General features: G+C 34.5%; 1 protein-coding gene across 1 annotated transcript in view; it reads left to right on the top strand.

The window, feature by feature from the left end:
• Positions 1-21,737, top strand: part of CEP89 (centrosomal protein 89) — a 199,523-nt gene that overhangs the window by 161,486 nt on the left and 16,300 nt on the right. Inside the window, exon 18 of the mRNA XM_044664184.1 lies at positions 17,465-17,634. Coding sequence (XP_044520119.1) covers positions 17,465-17,634 — 170 coding nt within the window. The remainder of the gene's footprint in view (positions 1-17,464; positions 17,635-21,737) is intronic.

The following is a 21,737-nucleotide window of genomic DNA, read 5'->3' as shown; positions in this document are numbered from 1 at the left end:
CAGAGGGTTGCATGACTATGGAAATAGCACCCTGAAACTGTTAAAGGAGCCTTGGACAGAGGAACAAGCAAGGGGACCACTAGGAGGTTTGACCCTGAGAACAACTAGATCTGAGACTTCAGGAGCCTAGAGAGCACAAACAGACCCAGGGTGTGAGGATAAACCTGAGAGGGCGCAGGGCTAAACAATGGCAAGCCAGAGACAAGAATCCCAAAAAAGAAAGATCATCAAGAAGAAATCTGTAACACTCGACAACTTTTACACAGAGAAAGTCCAAACAGCAGAGGAGAACAAACAAGTAATCACATCCAAACCTTCCCAAAATAATGAAAACTAGTCACAAGCTATTGAAGAGTTCAAATCTGAGATGATGAGAAAGATGGAAGAGATCTGGCAAGAAAATAATAGTTTAAAAGGCAGAATTTCACAATTGGAAAGTGAGGCAAGTCAATTGAAAACCAGAAATGACCAGATTGAAAAAGGAAAACCAAAAGATTATAGCCGAAAACCAAAAGATTATAACCGAAAACCAGTCCCTAAAGGCTAGAATTGAGCAATTAGAAGCTAATGATCTATCAAGACAGCAAGAACAAATAAAACTAAGTCAAAAGACTGATAAAATAGAAGGAAATGTGAAATATCTCAATGAGAAATTGACAGATCCAGAAAACAGGGCTAGAAGAGACAATTTGAGAATCACTGGTCTTCCTGAAAAAGCAGAAATTAATAGACATTTGGACTCCATACTAAAAGAAATTATTCAGCAAAATTGCCCTGAAGTTCTACAACAAGAGGGCAATATAGACATTGAAAGGATCCATAGATCACCCTCTACACTAGACCCTGAAAAGACAACCCCCAGGAATATAATAGCCAAATTCAAGAGCTTCCAAGTAAAAGAAAAATCTTACAAGAAGCAAGAAAGAGACAATTCAAATATCAAGGAGCACCAATCAGGATCACACAGGATCTGGCAGCCTCCACACTAAAAGATCGCAAAGTTTGGAATATGATATTCATAAAGGTAAGAGAACTGGGTCTACAACCACAGATCACCTACCCATCAAAACTAACTATATACTTCCTGGGGAAAGTTTGGGCATTCAACAAGATAGAAGATTTCCAAGTATTTGCACAGAAAAGACCAGGACTAAATGGACAGTTCAATATCGAACCACAAAAATCAAGAGAAACATAAAAAGGTAAATAAGAAACAGAGGGGAAAGAAAGAAAACTTGTATTTTTTAAATTTGCCTCTTTAAGGGCTTCAATAAGACCTAATTATTTGTATCCCTATGTGGAGAAATGTTATGTATAATTCTTCATAGTGAACTTTATTCACTATTATAGTAATCAGAAGAATTATACATAGGGAGAGGTTGGAATACTAAATGATTTAAGATGATATGTGGGGTGGGAAAGAGGGGGGTGAATAGGAGAGGACTCCAAGAGAAACTTGAATGAATAAGAAAAATAGGATAATCTATTACACATGAAGAGGGCATGGGAAGGGGAAGGGATGAATACTATTATAAGAAGGAGAGGAAGAGAGCATTAAGAGGTAATATTAAAACCTTACTCTCAGTGTAATTAACCTAAGAGGGAAGAGTAGCTATATTATTCATTGGGATATAAAACTCTATCTAACCCTACTGAGAAAGTCAGAAGGGATAAATCAAGGGGAGCAGGGGAGTGAGGATGTCAAAAAAGGGAGGGGAGAAGAAGGGGGAGGGAATTCATTAGGCCTTAAAAATAAAAAAGAGGGGAATAATAAGGGAGGGGGTAGAAACAGAAGGTAATCAAGGGAGGGGACAAGGGCGGCTTAAAGCAAACAACTGGTTTAAAAGGAAATAGTTTAAGAAGAAGGGGTAGAACTAGGAGAGGAAACCAAAATGTTGGTGAATATACAACTGATAATTATAACACTGAATGTGAATGGGATGAACTCTCCCATAAAACGGAAGCAAATAGCATAGTGGATTAGAAACCAAAATCCTACCTTATGTTATCTACAAGAAACACATATGAGGCAGGTGGACATAAACAATTTTAAGGTTAAGGGCTTGAGCAAAATCTTTTGGGCATCAAATGAAAAAAACAAAGTTGGAGTGGCAATTTTGATATCTAACAAAGCCAAAGTAAAAATAGATATGATTTAAAAAGACAGGGAAGGTCATTACATCCTGATTAAAGGCAGTATAGACACTGAGGAAATAACAGTGCTCAATATGTATGCACCAAGTGGCATAGCATCCAAATTCATAAAGGAGAAACTGGCAGAACTCAAGAAGGAAATAGATAGTAAAACCATACTAGTAGGAGATCTAAATATTCCTCTTTCAGATCTAGGTAAATAAAACCAAAAAATAAATAAGAAAGAGATAAGAGAGGTGAATGAAGTCTTAGAAAAATTAGATTTAATAGATATGTGGAGAAAAATAAATAGAGACAAAAAGGAATACACCTTCTTTACAGCTGCACATGGTATATTCACAAAGATTGACCATTTAATAGGGCATAGAAACATTGCAAACAAATGCAAAAGAGCAGAAATAATAAATGTAAGCTTCTCAGATCATAATGCAATAAAAATAATAATTAGTAAGGGCACCTGGACAGGTAAATCAAAAACTAATTGGAAATTAAATAATATTCTTCAAAACCAATTTGTCAAAGAAGGAATCATAGAAACAATCAACAGTTTCATTGAAGAGAATGACAATGATGAGACATCCTACCAAACTCTGTAGGATGCAGCCAAGGCAGTACTCAGGGGGAAATTTATATCCTTGAGTGCATATATTAACAAATTAGGGAGAGCAGCAATTCATGAATTGGGCATGCAACATAAAAAATTAGAAAGTGAGCAAATTAAAAATCCCCAGATGAAAACTAAATTAGAAATAGTAAAAATCAAGGGAGAAATTAATAAAATCAAAAGTAAAAGGACTATTGAATTAATAAATATGACTAGAAGCTGGTATTTTGAAAAAACAGACAAAATAGACAAAGTACTGGTCAATCTAATAAAAAAAAGGAAAGAAGAAAACCAAATTGACAGTATCAAAGATGAAAAGGGAGACCTCACCTCTAATGAAGGGGAAATTAAGGCAATCATTAAAAACTATTTTGCCCAATTATATGGCAATAAATATAGCAATCTAGGAGATATGGATGAATATTTACAAAAATACAAATTGCCTAGATTAACAGCAGAAGAAATAGAATGCCTAAATAATCCCATATCAGAAAAAGAAATTGAACAAACCATCAAAGAACTCCCTAAGAAAAAATTGCCAGGGCTTGATGGCTTCACAAGTGAATTCTATCAGACATTCAAAGAGCAACTAATCCCAATACCATACAAATTATTTGATATAATAAGCAAAGAAGGAGTCCTACCAAATTCCTTTTATGACACAAATATGGTACTGATTCCAAAGCCAGGTAGATCAAAAACAGAGAAAGAAAACTACAGACCAATCTCCCTAATGAACATAGATGCAAAAATCTTAAATAGAATACTAACAAAGAGACTCCAGCAAGTAAGCAAGAGGATCATCCATCATGATCAAGTGGGATTTATACCAGGAATGCAAGGATGGTTTAACATTAGGAAAACCATCCACATAATTGACCATATCAAGAATCTAACAAACAAAAATCACATGATTATTTCAATAGATGCTGAAAAAGCCTTTGACAAAATACAGCACCCATTCCTATTGAAAACCCTGGAAAGTATAGGAATAGAAGGACCTTTCCTAAAAATGATAAACAGTATATACCTAAAACCATCAACAAGCATCATATGCAATGGGGATAAATTAGAAGCCTTCCCAATAAGATCAGGAGTGAAACAAGGATGGCCATTATCACCTCTAATATTCAACATAGTACAAGAAACACTAGCAGTAGCAATTAGAGAAGAAAAATTGAAGGTATCAAAATAGGCAATGAGGAGACTAAGCTATCACTCTTTGCAGATGATATGATGATATACTTAAAAAATCCTAGAGAATCAACTAAGAAGCTTGTAGAAATAATCAACAACTTTAGCAAAGTTGCAGGATACAAAATAAATGCACATAAATCATCAGCCTTTCTATATATTTCCAACACATCACAGCAGCAAGAGTTAGAAAGAGAAACACCATTTAAAATCACCTTAGACAATATAAAATACTTAGGAATCTATCTACCAAAACAAACACAGGAATTATATGAAAACAACTACAAAACACTTTCAAAAACAAATAAAACTAGATCTAAACAATTGGAAAAACATTGATTGCTCATGGGTAAGACGAGCTAACATAATAAAAATGACCATTCTACCCAAATTAATTTACCTATTTAGAGCCATACCTATCAAATTACCAAAAAACTTTTTTACTGAATTAGGAAAAACTATAACAAAGTTCATTTGGAATTACAAAAGATCAAGAATATCAAGGGAAATAATGAAAAAAAAATGTGAAGGAAGGGGGCCTAGCAGTACCAGATATTAAACTATACTATAAAACAGCAGTCATCAAAGCAATATGGTACTGGCTAAGAGACAGAAGGGAGGATCAGTGGAATAGACTTGGGGTAAGTGACATCAGCAAGACAGTCTATGATAAACCCAAAGAGCCCAACTTTTGGGACATGAATCCACTATTTGACAAAAACTGCTGGGAAATTTGGAAAACAATATGGGAGAGATTAAGTTTAGATCAACATTTCACTCCCTACACCAAGATAAATTCAGAATGGGTGAATGATGTGAATATAAAGAGGGAAAGTATAAATAAGTTAAGTGAACACAGAATAGTATACTTGTCAGATCTCTGGGAAAGGAAAGATTTTAAAACCAAGCAAGTTAGAGAAAATTACAAAATGTAAATTAAATGGTTTTGATTATATTAAACTAAAAAGGTTTTGTACAAACAAAAACAATGCAGCCAAAATCAGAAGGGAAACAATAAATTGGGAAAATGACAGGGGTCTAATTACTCAAATATACAAGGAGTTAAACCAATTGTATAAAAAAATCAAACCATTCCCCAATTGATAAATGGGCAAGAGACATGAATAGACAATTTTCAGGTAAAGAAATCAAAAGTATCAGTAAGCACATGAGAAAGTGTTCCAAATCTCTAATAATTAGAGAAATGCAAATCAAAACAACTCTGAGGTATCACCTCATACCTAGTATATTGGCTAAAATGAAAGAAGGGGAGAGTAATGAATGCTGGAGGGAATATGGCCAAATTGGGACATTAATGTATTGCTGGTGGAGTTGTGCAATGATCCAACCATTCTGGATGGCAATTTGGAACTATGCTCAAAGGGCTATAAAAGAATGCCTGCCCTTTGATCCAGATATACCATTGTTGTGTTTGTACCCCAAAGAGATCATAGATAAACAGACTTGTACAAAAACATTTATAGCCGCACTTTTTGTGGTGGCAAAAAACTGGAAAATGAGGGTATATCCTTCAACTGGGGAGTGGCTGAACAAATTGTGGTATATGCTGGTGATGGAATACTATTGTGCTAAAAGGAATAATAAACTGGAGGAATTCCATGTGAACTGGAAAGACCTCCAGGAATTGATGCAGAGCGAAAGGAGCAGAGCCTAAAGAACATTGTACACAGAGACCAATACGCTGTGGTAAAATAGGATGTAATGGACCTCTGTACTAGCAGCAATGCAATGACCCAGGACAATTCTGAGGGATTTATGGAAAAGAATGCTACCCACATTCAGAGGAAGAACTGCAGGAGTGGAAACACAGAAGAAAAGCAGCTGCTTGAATACATGGGTTGAGGCAGACATGATTGGGGTTTTTGATTCAAAACTACCACTCCAATGCAATGATCAAGAATTTGGAAATAGGTCCTGATCAATGATGCATGTTGAAACCAGTGGAAATGCACATCGGCCAGTGGTGGGGGGAGGGCAATGGATGAAGGGGAAAGTAAGAGCATGAATCATATGACCATGTTAACTTTTCTAAAAAACGAATATTAATACAGGTTTAAAAATATATCATGGGTGAAAATCAAGTCTTTAAAGACTAGATGTAGACTAAAGACTAACATAAAAGCTAATGATTTCACAAAAACATCAAGAAGTAATAAAACAAAATCAAAATAATGAAAAAATAGAAGCATGAAATCTCTCATTGAAAAAACAACTAACCTGGAAAATAGATCCAGGAGAGACGATTTGAGAATTATTGGACTACATGAAAGTCATGATCCAAAAAAAAAAAATCGACACCATATTACAAGAAATTATCCAAGAAAACTGCCCTGAACAAGAGAACAAAATAGACATTGAAAGAATCCATAGATCACCTCCTACAATAAATCCCCAAATGACAACTCCCAGGAATGTTATAGGCAACTTCAAGAGCTTCCAGGCCAAAGAGAAAATACTGTAAGCTTCCAGAAAGAAACAATTCAGATATCATGGATCCCTAGTCAAGATAACACAGGATCTGGCAGCTTCCACAGTGAAGGACTAGAAGACTTGAACTATGATATTCCAGAAGGTCAGAGAACTAGGTCTACAACCAGTAATCACCTACCCATCAAAACTGAGTATATACTTTTAAGAGAAGGTATGGGCATTTAATAAAATAGAAAATTTGCAAGCATTACTGAAGAAAAGACTAGAAATAAACAGAAGATTTGATATCCAAATAAAAATTTCAAGAGAACCATAACAAGGTAAATAAGAAAGAGTAAAAATTTAAGGGCTTCAGTAAGGTCAAATTGATTATATTCCTATATGGAAAAATGATATCTGTAACTCTTAAAAATTGTTATCATTATCATAGTAAATTTAAAAAATATACATAGGCTGTGGGTATGTTATTAAGCTGTTTAAGATGATATGTAAAAAAATGGGGGAAAAAGATGATTGTACTAAGAGAAATGCAAAGAAAGAGGTTAAATGGGATGATTATACCACATGAGGAGGCAAGTGGGAGGTGGGGAGAATACCGTTACCAGAAGGGCAGGATGAGGGTGTGACAGGTAATAATACTTAAACTTTACTCTCATTGGAATCAGTTCAGAAAGGGAAGAACTCCAGATTTTGGGGGGTATAGAATCTTCTCAAACCTTATCAGAGAAGTAGAAGGGGATTTAGAAAGGGAGGTGTGGGGGAGAGGAATAATATATGGGAGGGAAAAGTTGGGAGCAGTGATTAGAAGACCCTTAGGAGAAGTAGAAAGAGAATAAGAAGGGAGGTGGTGGGAAGGGGAATAAAGTAAGAGAAGGGGAAAGGGGGACTGATTAAAAGTAAAACCCTGGTGTGTATGGAAAGGAAGAAAGGAAAAAGGGCAGGATTAAAAGAGAAAATCAAAATAATGGGGAATACACAGGTGGTAATCATAATTGTGAATGGGATAAACTTACCCATAAAATGGAAGTGGATAAGAAAGGGGATTACAAATCATAATCTTGGGTGCAGCTGGGTTGCTCAGTGGATTGAGAGTCAGACCTAGAGATGGGAAGTCCTAGGTTCAAATCCGGCCTCAGACACTTCCCAGCTGTGTGACCCTGGGCAAGTCACTTGACCCCCATTGCCCACCCTTACCACTCTTCCACCTATGAGCCAATACACAGAAGTTAAGGGTTAAAAAAAATAAAATAAAAATCATAATCTCACTATACATTGTTTACAAGAAACACATGAGGCAGGTAGACACACACAGGGTAACAGTAAGATGTTGGAGCAGAATTTATTGGGTGTCAACTGAGAAAAAAGAAGATAGGAGTAGCAATCATGATCTCTGACAAAGCTAAAGCAAAAATAGATCCGATTAAAAGAGATAAGGAAGGTAATTACATCTTTATAAAAGTCAGTATAGACAATGAAGAAATATCATATATGCACCAAATGGTATAGTATTCAGATTTTTAAAAGAGAAACTATGGGAGCTTATGGAGGAAATAGATAGTAAAACTGTACTAGTGAGGACCTTCAACCTTCCCCTATCAAATCTACTTACATTGAACCAAAAAAAAAAAAAAAAAGAAATAAGTAAGAGAAGTGAATGAAATTTTAGAAAAAGTAGAGTTAATAGCTATCTGGGGAAAAGTGAAATAGGGATAAAATGGAATATATCTTCTTTTCAGCAGCACATGGTTTATATACAAAGATTGACCATGTACTAGCGCACTGATTCACAAAGTGGGCGCCACTGCCCCCTGGTGGGTGCTGCAGCGATCCAGGGAGGCAGTGATGGCCACAGGTGCATTTATCTTTCCTATTAATTAAAATTTTTAAAAAATTAATTTCCAGGTGGCTAAGTAATATTTTTTCTGGAAAGGGGGTGGTAGGCCAAAACAGTTTGGGAACCACTGTACTGGGACATTTAAAAATATCTCAAACAAATGCTGAAAAGCAAAAGTAATAAATGCAACATTTATCATAATATGATAAAAATAAAAATTAGTAAGGTTCATGGAGAAGCATATTAAAAATTAATTGGAATTTATTTAATCTTATCCTTTAAAACTGGTGGGTTAAAGAACAAATCATAGAAACAATTACTGATTTCACTGAAGAGAATGATAGTGAAGAGACAACATATCAAAATTTATGGGATACAGTCAAAGCAGTGCTCAGGAGAAAATTTATAGCCCTGAGTGTCTATATCAGCAAAAAAGAGAAAGAGGAAATCAATGAATTGGGCATACAACTAAAAAAAAAAACTAGAAAAAGAATAAATTAAAAATCCTCAGATAAAGACCAAATTGGAAATCCTAAAAATCAAAGGAGAAATTAATAAAATTGAAAATAATAGAATTATTGAATAATTATTAAATAAGACCAAGAACTGGTATTTTGAAAAAACAAATAATATAAAGTATTGCTTAATGTAATTTGAAAAAAGAGAATCAAATTAACAGTATCATGAATTGGAAAGAATGATCTCACTGCTAATGAAGAGGAAATTAAGGCAATTATTAAGAGCTTTTTTGTCCAATTATATGACAGTCTAGGTGAAATGGATGAATATTTACAAAAGTATAAATTGCCTAGATTAACAAAAGAGGAAATAGAGTACTTAAATAATCCCATCTAACAAAAAGAAATTGAACAAGGAATTTCCTAAGAAAAAATCTCCAGGGCCATATGGATTAGTGAATTCTATCAATCATTTAAAGAACAACTAATCTCACTACTCTACAAACTATTTGACAAAATAAGCGAAGAAGGAGTCTTACCAGATTCTTTATATAATGCAAATATGGTACTGATTCCCAAGCTAGGAAGACAAAAAACAAAGAAAGAAAACCATAGACCAATCTCCTTAATGAGCATAGATGCAAAAATCTTAAATAAAATACGAGCAAAAAGACTACAGCAAATTTTCACAAGGATTATATTTACTATGGCCAGGTAGGATTTATACCAGGAAAGCAAGCCTGGTTCAATATCAGGGAAATCACCCGCATAATTGACCATATCAACAACCAAACTAAGGCAGAAAAAGCCTTCAACAAAATACAATACCCATTCCTTTTGAAAACACTAGAAAATATAGGAATAAAAGGGACTTTTCTTAAAATAATAAGCAGTATTTATTTAAAATCATCAGCAAGTATCATCTGCAATTGGGATAAATTAGAAGCCTTCCTGATAAGATCAGGAATGAAGCAAGGATGCCCATTATCACCACTACTATTTAATATTGTACTAGAAATGCTAGCAGTAGCAATTAGAGAAAAAAAAGAAATTGAAGGATCAAAGTAGGCAATGAGGAAACTAAACTATCACTTTTTTTTTAACCCTTGTACTTCAGTGTATTGTCTCATAGGTGGAAGATTGGTAAGGGTGGGCAATGGGGGTCAAGTGACTTCTGGGAAGTGGCTGAGGCCGGGTTTGAACCTAGGACCTCCTGTCTCTAGGCCTGACTCTCACTCCACTGAGCTACCCAGCTGCCCCCTAAACTATCACTTTTTGCAGATGATATGATGGTATTCTTATAGAATCCAAGAAAAAAGTTCATGGAAATAATAATTTTAGCAAAGCTGCAGTGTACAAAATAAATCCACATAAATCATCAGCATTTCTATATATTTCCAACAAAACTCAGCAACAAGAGTTAGGAGAAACTCCACTTAAAATCACTCTAGACAATATAAAATATTTGGGAATCTGTTTGCCAAGACAACCTCAGGAATTATATGAACACAAGTACAAAACACTTTTCACACAAATAAAATTAGATCTAAACCAGTGATGGGCAAACTTTTTAAAGAGGGGGCCAAAGGAAAGGAAATGCTCATCTGTCAGTCTGTTTCTAAAGCAACTCTTTCGAAATTTCATTGTATTGTATCCTACTCATTGTATTTGTCAGATTAGGAATAATGTCCCAGAGCTGAATAGAACATTTCAGGAGACAGCATCTAGGCCACCAGCCATAGTTTGCCCATCACTGATCTAAACGATTGGAAAAACATTCATTGCTCATGGGTAGGACGAGCTTATAAAAAAGACAATCCTACATAAATAATTTACTTAGTGCCATATCTATCAAACTACCAAAAAACTTTTTTATAGAATTAGAAAAAATTATAACAATTCATCTGGAAGAACAAAAGATCAGGCATATCAAAGGAACTAATGAAAAAAAAATGTGAAAGATGGTGACCTAGCAGTACCAGATCTTAAACTGTACAATGAAGCTATGATCATCAAAATAATATGGTACTGGATAAGAGCCAGAAGGATAGATCAGTAGAATAAACTTTGGGTAAATGACCTCAGCAATCCAGTATTTGATAAACCCAAAGATCCCAGGTTTAGGAACAAGAACCCACTATATGACAAAAACTGCTGGGAAAATTGGAAAACAGTATGGGAAAAATTAGCTTTAGATCAAAATCTTATACCTTATACCAGTGATGACCTCTTGGAGACAGAGTGCTGGGCCCTGCCTCTACCCCACCCTCAGACTGAGTGCTCTGCCCTCCTAAAAAAACAGTGCCTTCAAACCCGGCCTCAGCCACTTCCCAGCTGTGTGACCCTGGGCAAGTCACTTGTCCCCCATTGCCCACCCTTACCAATCTTCCACCTATGAGACAATACGCCAAAGTACAAGGGTTTAAAAAAAAAAAAGATTAAACTAAAAAAACAGTGCCATGCCCCTCCCCCATACTTATTGCCAGGCATGCCTTGCCCTCCCTTACCCCACACAGAGGAGAGAGAAAGTGCTCCCATTGGGTTGCTGGGAGGAGGGGCATGTGGAATGAGGAATGTCATCAGCAGGTGTAGAAAGTGAGAGGGAAGTGGCCCAAGTGCTCTACTCCCCTCCAGCTCTGCCACTTGTGAACTGCCCAAGCAAAAGATAGAGAACATTACAAGATGTGAAATGAATAATTCCTAATATATTAAATTTAAAATGTTTTGCACAAACAAAACCAATGCAACCAAAATTAGAAGGGAAGCAACAAAGTGAGTAAAAAGATTATACAACTAAATAATAAAAGTCTAATTTCTCAAATTTATAAGGAATTAAGTCCATTGTACAAGAAATCAAGCCATTCCTCAGTTGACAAATGGTCAAAGATTAGGCAGTTCTCAAATAAAGAAATCAAAATTATCAATAATCACATGTAAAAGTGTTCTAAATCCCTCCTGATTAGAGAAATGCAAATCAGAACAACTCTGAGAATGATGCAGAGTGAAATGAACAGAACCAAGAGAACATTGTGCATAGAAACTAAGTCATTGTGGAACAAACAAATGTAATCAACGGTGCTACTAATAGCAATGCAATAATCCAGGACATTCCTGAGGGACTTATAAAAAGGAATGCTATCCATCCACATCAAGAGAAAGAACTGTGGGAGTAAAAACATAGAAGAAAATCATATTGTTTATGTGGGTATATGATTTGGAGTTTTGCTTTTAAAAGATTACTCTATTACAAAAATGAATATGGAAATAAAATAGAAAAACAAGTGATAATACATGTATAACCCAGTGAGGGGAGGGAAAGAACATGAATCACGTGACCATGGAAAAATAGTTTATAACAAATAATAAAAATAAAAATTTAAAGGGAATATATATATATTCCTCAGCTGCCAGATAGCTTTCCTAAAAATGATCAAGTCATAGGGCAAAGAAAGCTCATCAAAATGTTAAAAAAAAATAGAACTATTAAACACATTATATACCACAACATAATAAAGTTATAATCAATAAAAGACCTTAAGAAAAGATTAAAACTTAAGTGGAAAGTAAACAATCTAATACTATGAATTGGTTGATCATTAAGCAAATCTTAGAAGAAAAAAAATTTCATCCAAAAAAGACAATGTACCAAAACTTTATATCTCTAAAAACTGTTATTAACAACAACCAAAGAAAAGATCAATGAATTGGGCATGTGGCTAAAAAAACCCTTTTTAATCCCATTCTAAACACCAAAATAGAAATTCTGAAAACCAAAAAGGAAGTTAATCAAGTGGAAAGAAAAAAAACAAAACCAACATTGAGTTGATAACACTAGCTTCTATTTGGGGGGGGGGGACTGAAAAAATAGGTAAGCTATAGCAAATCCATTTTAAGAGAAAACCATTTGCTGCCAGTATTCAGAAATGAAAAAAAGAGAATTTTCAATAAATTAAGCTATAATTGATCATATTAGCAGAATAAGTAATAGAGAATTTAAATAACCTAATTGGAGGTGAGGGTTGATCAAGTCATAAACTCCCGAAAAAGAAAGCAAACAATCCTGGAATCAGAGATATTTACAAATGAATGTCAGATATTCAGAGAACAAATAATTTCAACATTGTATCAACTGCTTTGAAAAGGAAAAAAAAAGGGATCCTACCAAATTCTATGATACAAATATAATCTTGACACCTCGACTAAGAAGAGAAAAATCAAAGAAAGATGACTACAGGCCAATATCCTTCGTGAACAAGAGCATAAATCCTAAAAAAAAATATTAGCAAAGAGGCTATAGCCACATGGTAAAAAAGATTAAGCTCTTTGAATAGGTTAGATTTATAACAACAATGTATTATTCAATATTGTAAAGACTATGAACTATAGTAATGGACCATATTAGACTATAGTCCATAATAATAACAAAATTTAAAATTATATGATTATATCAATAGTTACATAGAAAGGCTTTGACTAAATACAACACCTATTTCTAGAAAATGTAGAAATAAATGAACTTTCCCTTAGTGTGAAAAATAAAATCAATTTAAAACCAAGACTTTTATCCATAGGGTCTAAAAGTCTTTCCATTTAGATCCATTGTAAAGCTAGAATTCTATTGCAATCGCTTTATTTGATGGAGTACTAAAAATGTTGGTATGGCAAGGAGTAGAAAAAGAAATTGATAAAATAAGCATAGATAAAAATGAAAGTTATTGTCCTTTTTAAGTGATATAATGGTCTACTTCAAAAACTCTAAAGATTATACTACTATAAACAATTACTTCAGTAGAGTTAAAAGATTATAAACCCATATAAATTAGCTCTTCAGTACCATCAAAACCCATCAAGAATAGATAAAAGTTAAAAATTCTAAAATGACTACAGAATATGTAGTATTTGAAAGTTCACCTACCAAGACATACAGAAGCAATATAAATTGTACCATGAAATTTATCAAACTGTTCATCTTCATTGTCATAGCAAAACCATAATCAGATTCATATTCTGTAACCTGTTCAAACATTCCCAATTGATAGGGTCTCCCTTAGTTTCTAGTTCTTTATCGCTACAGAAAAAATGTAACTAAATATTTTTGGACATATGGTGCTTGATTTCTATCTTTGTAAGAAATGACAAAAGAGAAGGATTCAAAGAAATCTGACAAGACTTTATGAACTTGTGCAGAGTGAAATGAGCAGAACAGGAGACAAATATGCTTGGCTACAACTGTTAAGAAAAAGTGACCAATGCAACATCCAGATACAACTCCACAGGATTGGTGATGATGCATGCCACCCACCTCCTGGAATTGAGAGGTGATGGACTAGTGGTTCAGAATGAAACATACATTTTTGGCCATGGTCACTGGATGGATTTGTTTTGCTTGATTATGCCTGTCTTTTACAGGAGAGTAAGGAGAGAGACTAGTGATAGTGATGCCCCACAGAAAGGAAGAAAATATCATTGCCTTTTTATGAAAGGCTTAAAAGAGATGAGAAACAAGTTTAGAGGGCAACACAAGCAAGACAACTTTCAGACTAATGCTGAATCTGTTATATACTTTTACCAAAAAAAAATCTGTACACATAATAGATTTGCTATTTCACACAAAATCATTTTTATTTGGCCTTTGTGTAGAAATGTCCCAGTTTTGTTGTTTGTCAAATTCTGAAGGAAAAACTTTTTTTAAAAAAAGGAGCAGGTTGGATCAAATCATCTCTCAGACAGAAATTCACAAACTTTTTTGTGTGTATCATGGACCCTTTAAGAAACCTATCAATTCCTTTTCAGAGTAATATTTTTAAATAATTGAAGGAAGACTTGACAACTGGTTAAATGTGTGGGAGAACAAGGAGTCTTAAAGACTTATCCTCCAAAAATATACCTCCTATGTATCTGTCAAAATCACATGATTCTATAAAAAGACAGTAACTGTAGAGCTAACTCCACTTGAGAACCTTCTGATTATTAATATAAAACAAAGCATAAATCAGGGAGTCATTTGCTCAAAGGTTTCTGTCACTATTGTGGGATGTTGAGCACTAAGTCTTAACCATCTTTAGTATAGGCTTTTAAAAAATGGAGACTACTAAAATAGTGAAAAAAGATAACTGTACTATTGGTCTGTATCTTCAAGGAGTTTAATATTTTGTAAATGTTTTCTTAAAAAGACAATAAGTTTCTGCATGTTGTTGAATAGAGATTGGCCCTATATTAATACACTACCTAACTTCCTACTTCAGGGATCTGTAGTTGTGTTAGCATGGATAATTCCTCCTTTCAAGCATATTTCAACCTCTGTATAATGGAACCTTTGAGAGTTGAATTCAAGTCAAGTATTTATTAAGTGCCTAGCACATGCTAAGCGCTGAGTATGCAAAGACAAAAATGAAAAGTCTTTCCCCTAAAGGGTCTTATATTCCACAAGAGTTCTTGTGGCTGAAAAATTCATTATCTTATAGCCAATCTTGTGATAATTTTTTCTTGACTGAATTAGACTGGCCCTCAGTTAGGATATTTATCCATTCGATCACTAGAACTATTCTCAAAATAATTTTAATATCTGTATGCTACTGCTGACCTTGGTAACCAAAAATAAAATAATTGATCTTCTTCTGTCAATGTTTCTTCTTCCCCTGACCCTCTCCATCCATTGAAATGTGGAATGTATAGTATTATGCAAACCTATAGATTTGAATTTGCTGTTTGGTAAAAAATAATATTTTAAAATATTAAGGAATTAGAATTAGTTAACTAAGAGACAGAAATTTGTGATTTTCACTAAATTTTTTAAAACTTTCTCCAGCTTTGGAGTTAAATTTCAAGAGCTGACACTTGTCATTGTAGAATTCCAATATTATTTTAGATGTATTTCCTCATCTATTAGAGCCCAGTGTAAAGGCAGACCTCCAGTTACACTGGAAAGTAGCCTTCTGGGAGAACTTTTAATTTGTTTGAAATGAAAAAATTGAGCCATAAAGCAGGAGGGATAGCAGCATGCTATCATATAGCATGTCTCAGATAGAATTATAGGACAGAACTTGACTTTATCACCTTAGTAATTGCTATAAAGTTTACTGCCTGGGGCATCTTCCTGCTTCCTAGCAAAACTTAAGTTTTTATTGCAGTATTTTATTTTATGTCTTATTTCATTATGGTTACTTCCATTGGAAAAAATAGGAAACATTTCATAACATTGGAAACTGATCAATTTTGTTCAAAATGCTAAAATTAGATTCTCCCCTCCTAGAACACAAGTGCAAATCTACTGGCTCCCAAACACTTTTTTTCCTTCCTGTTTATTTATACTCTCCCTATAATACAAGCTTAGAATGTATAGCTGAATTTCATAAAGACAATGTGTTTGAAGATTCCTCTGAAAAGAGTACATTTTCAAGTTTCAGTAACTGATTATATGAGCATTTAGTAGTGTGTTTAAAGAATCATAAAAGCATTCGTAGGCCAAGTTCGTTTTGGTAAAAAAAAATCAGTGGAGTACACATTTAAATAGTAAAAGTTCTGATGGCTATATATTCTTTGGATTTTTTACTTTCTAAAGTTTCATTATAAAATAAAATCTAGACTCCTTCTTTTGTTCTCATTGAGAAATGACACAGAAGTTTCATTTTGTTTGTTTTCAAAAAAGTTCACCTCTCTAATAACAAATTATTTTTGTTTTATTAAAGCATGCCATGAAGTAACAATCATGTTCTAATCCATGTTTACCCTGCCATGTCAACATATGGACAGATTATGAAAAATTCTTTTGTAGCAGCTTCCTTGTGATCTATTTTTAAATATTTTTAACCAATTACATTTGTTAAAAATTTTCCACACAAGTTTTCCTATGTTTATATGATTGAACTTATTTCCCTTCCCTTCCCTTCCCCCTCTTGGAGCTGGCAAGCAATTTGTTCGGAGTAATACACGTATTATCATGCAAAACATATTTCCATATTGTTAATTTTTGTAAAGTAATCTTATAAAAGCCAAACCCCAAAACATAAATCCAAATAAATAATTGAAAAATCTTGTGCTTTCATCTGCATCTCTGTCCTTCAGAACTGTCCTGGATCATTTTATTGCCAATAATAGCTAAGTGTCACAGTTGATCATTCCACAATATTGCTCCTGTAATCTATTTTAAACAGCATTTTTTCTCTCCCAGAAAATGTTTTTTTAATAGAATAATTTATAGACAATAAAAATATGCCAAAACTTGGTGATGTATATTTGAAAATGATGTCAAATTTATTCCTCTATTGTTTATCCTATGCTAGTTAAAACAATGATAGTAAGATTCCATATATATAATATATAATGATATAATAATATAATATGAAATGTACAAATAACATTAATATATAGTATATTTCATCTCTTCTTTTCTATATTCAAATAAGATTGTCAGATAAAAGTTAAGCATGTGTTTTTTTTCTTTTTCTTTTGATCTGAAAATTTCCTTTTTGTGTTTGTTCTGTTAAAGCATTTTGTTCAAAAAAGTAACCTTTTTGAGTTACATTATTCCTATTGTAACCAGTTTGTCTTCTGGGGAGGAGAATCTATATATACTCCAAGTAACTTATTTAAAAGCCATTCTAAATCAATATTAGAGAAATGCAAACCTACCCAATTGAGTCTTGATATCAGACATGGATGAGCTATAGATAAAAAGCCATCACTGAAGCAAACCATGAAGCTATCTGCTTTGAGAATACTTCTCCGTGCTACCAAACTCACATTCTCCATGGCCATTTACTTCCCCAGGTATATAAAAAGAAAGCCGCTGTGCAGCTGGGAGACTTCAATCACAGAATGACCAAGCAAGAGGAGGACTTTTGCAAGAAGATAAATCACTACCAGCAAGAGATGAAACATCTCCAGCAGCTGCTGCAAGATAAGCAGGAGACTCTGGAAGAAGTGCTACAACAGAAAAGGTAGAGTCAGTCCTCTCTCCCAATGAGCTGCCTGAGAGTTTGGGTGGGGGTTGGTGAGAGGGGGGTCTTGTCAGCCTTGGCACAGCTATGGCAGCTCCTACATGCCAGAAGCCTGCCATCAGGCAGTCTTGATGCTTTCTTAAGGCTGTGTCTGCTGAAAAAAAATCATCTCTACTTGCTTTCTTCCTCTCTGACCTCCCCCCCCCCCCCATATCCCAAGGTAATATAATCCTTTAAGGAAGCAGTTTAGAAATGGCAACTCTTTATAGAATGACAAAGTACTTCAAAATAGAGAAGAAACAGAGATGATTTGATAAGGGGAAAAATTCAGATCACACATTTGGAAGGTATAATGTTTCAGGAGATTATTGGAAAATTCTGTTAATATAATAACCTTTTCTGAAAACTGATGTCACTTCGTGTGAATTTTCAGACAAGTGAGAACTAAAAGCATTTGGATTAACTGAATTTTGTTGATTAGGGTTAGTTTAAGCCATTTTTGGTTTAGGAAATTGATTGCCAAGGTATTCCATTAACTACTAATGTAGATTGTCAGAAACCAAGGCATAAATGGAAAAAGGAGAAAAAAAAAACAATTCAGCAGCCATAGACTGGTTTTGCTGATCAATCTTATGCTTGCTCTATGAATAGAAATAATTCCTTGAAGGGACCTTCCCTCTGGTTTAAGCTTTAATGGCACATTTCTCTTACCACAAAACAGTAGCTCTGAGAGAGCCAATTGAGCAATCATTTCACAAATCATACTATTTATTGTGAGAGAATTAGTTATACATTTATGGAAAATACTATCAAAGAACAAATATATCTGCATCTATGATAACTGCTCCTGTACAGGATACCTTCTCTCTCTCTCTCTCTCTCTCTCTCAACTCTTACTTTTTGTCTTAGTATCAATTCTAAGACAGAAGAGTAGCAAGAGCCAGGCAATCAGGATTAAGTGACTTGCCCTGAGTTAAACAGCTAGGAAGTGTCTGAGGTCAAATTTGAGCCCAAGTCCTCCCAACTCCAGGCTACCTAGCTGTCCACAGAATATATTCTGCTCTGGACTTTGCCTACACAGTCAGTACTTTCTAGATCTTTTCAAGTTTCTGAAAATTATCAAGCAATATTTTTTTATTAACTGAATAAAAAACTTAAGGTTAAATCTGTCTGGTTTTGTGCAGCAACTATATGGTATCAGGATGGAAACTTCGGAGTTGATTTATACTATCTTCCCCTATTCATAGAGTGATTTCATTAGGATTCACAGTTCAGTTACCTAGAAGTGTTATAAACCATAGTATATAGGACAGTTGACCTTAATCCACTATTAAAAGCACATGTTTTGAGACCTCTTTTTAGGAGTGGAGTTAGATTTGCCCTTATAGATCTACATTCCTTTTCTTTTCAATTCTTTGAACACATTCACTATTGCATTCTGAGGCCTGGAAATGTAAAGGAATTACTGTGACTCTGGTTAGGGAGATAGCACATGCACATAAAGAGATAACTAACAGTACAAGGGAACATGTCCAAAGTACGCTAGGACTTCAGGATAGAGAAATTTTTTCAAGAATAGACTCTTACTTGGTTCTCATTAAGACCAGCAGTTGAATGTACTTATGCCACAGCCTTGGGATGTGCTTTGTGGCCATGGAGACAAAGAAGAACTTTCTGATCTGCCCCCATATGGGGATCAAGCCTTCCAAACCCCTAAACTTACCTCATTCAGTGAAGTACTAGCCAGGCAGTTATTCTTAAACTGTCAAGTGGAAATAAATGGCTCTCAGAGAACAAATCCTTATATATTATGTCTAATGGAAGACAAGAAATTTCATTTATTAAACTTATCTCTTGTGGACACATCTTAGTGTGCAATCTATTTTACACTAAATCAATTTTGCCTGATAGACACCTTCAGAGCTCTTATCATTTTTCCAGCTGTTTGGGGCTATTTGTATGACAGGCTTCAGCCTTGATATCATCCATCATGCCTGTCTTTTCTGATGGACAGAGCATATTTTTTTTCCTTTTGAAATAGTGAGAGCTCTTGAAGCTACAGGTGTGGTAATTATCTACTAAATAAATAAAAGATGAAGCCTGTCTAGGATAGTGATGGCAAACCTTTTGGAACTTTTTAGGGACCCCTTGCCAGGTCCCCCAAACCCCCACTGTGTGCCATGTCCTGCTCCCAACAGCAGTGCCCCACCCATCCCTGAATTTGGGGCCGGGGATGGGGCCGGGCTGGAGACTAGCCAAGCCAGGGCTGAGCTCCATGGAGAGGTTCGAGTCCCACCCCCACTCCACCCCTTCTTGCATTCAGAGGCAGAGCCAGGCTGTCAGGCTGGCCAAACCAGGGGCCCTGCACACACCCACAGAGAGGTCTCTGAGTGCCATCAGTTCACCATCATGAGTCTAGGGGAAGTTGTATGGTTTGTCCAAATGAACCTGACAGTCATTTCATTACTCACATCTTGAATTCAAGCAGCCCCTTTCACAGTGCCAGGGTTGCAACTGATGATACCTAAATTGGGAGTATTGCTGATTTATACTGCAGGGTGTATACAGTGTATACAGATGATGACAGAAAATCCACCGGCTTTATTTACTTCATCCTATATGAGTTTTATTTTCTGTTCTTTGAGGTTTATGAGTTCTAACATCTCTCGATTTTTCAATTTAGATTAATGCAAAAAAAGTGACCATAAAGCCTTTTTTCCTTAAATTAAGTTCTAATCTATTGATTAAGAAAATAGCTTTATAATGCAGAGATCATTTGAAAATTAAGTAGTTTCCAAGGTTATAGGATTCATATTCATCTTCTAAGCCTTCTTTTAAAAATTCAGAAGCTACAGATTTTTCTAGTTCTAATTGTTGTTTCCTAAAACAGAATAATCAATAATTCAGTCTCTTTAAAGTTGTTTTAATAATCCACTTTCCAGAAACTATCTTTTTAAAAAAAAAGTTCTCATGTAAGCTCCATGAATGTCTGTCCTTGAGAAATTTTTCCTGTCCCTATTTTGGTCCCCACTGTTAGGAAAAAAGAAGTTAGAGAAGTTAGTTAGAAGTTGTAGTTTCTAATCATTCTATGTATCTGTAGTTTGGAAACCATTATCTTGGTTTGGGATTAGTAATGTTGTTATGTAGATTTGCAGTCCAGAAAAAAGTGTTGTTAGCAGAAAACAAATTTAAATGATGTGTTACATGGTTTGGTTAATTATGTTAGAAATTAAGGACAAGCCTTTCTTTTAGACACTTTAAATTTTATAACAACGTATTTAGAGTATAGCGTACATTTTAATTCATGATTATTTAATTATATTAAAGAGTAGTATATAGCAAAGAAGGAAGTAGTTCGTTCAGCAGATGTGACTTAATACTGTATGTATGTAAATATACTAGTTGAAGTTAAGCAAAGTTCCAGATTGAACATTAGTACATTTAGATACCTCATCCTTGTGAAGAAAACATTTTGTAAGCTTTTAAACAATATGTAAATATAAGTAGTTATTATTATATGTTGTTAAAAATGTACAGCCAGAAGCAAAATTACTTGATGATCCTCTAGCCATATTCATCTGAACTTACCCAGTGGGATGTGCGAGGAGATAGTATCCTCATTCCAGTGACATCTTACTTTTTTTTAGTGTAGACCTGTGATTTCATTGATGTAAAGAACTCTCCTAAAAGACTTCTTCTGCCAATCCAAAGTTAAAACTGTAATATTCTTATAGAGTTTCCTGGAGCACTGACTTGCCCAGAGTCACATAACAATTTGACTGTTTCTTTTTAATGTCCTTTCTCAAATCTTAGTGATGCAGGTACCATAGCTTAGTCCCAAGTTTGAATGCTTTGTTTTTATGTTTGGTCATATCTTTCCAAGGTTCCTCAGCTTTTAACACCTTCAAGTCTGATCAATCAACAGTCTGTCTTGGGATAGAAGAACTTGACTTGCAGCCAGATTAATGAAACATTTTAATGATTAATACCATTGGAGGGAGGGAACCAGATAGATGAAACCTTTTGGAAATTGGGAATTAACTTTGTTAGATAAATGGTAACTTGATCTTTTTTCCCCATTGGTTTGGATTTTTTCTTAAATT

The sequence above is a fragment of the Gracilinanus agilis genome, chromosome 2 (assembly GCF_016433145.1).
Source record: "Gracilinanus agilis isolate LMUSP501 chromosome 2, AgileGrace, whole genome shotgun sequence".
NCBI classification, from domain to species: domain Eukaryota; kingdom Metazoa; phylum Chordata; class Mammalia; order Didelphimorphia; family Didelphidae; genus Gracilinanus; species Gracilinanus agilis.
The sequence above is the reverse complement of the archived record's forward strand: the minus strand, read 5'-3'. Positions and strand labels throughout refer to the sequence as shown.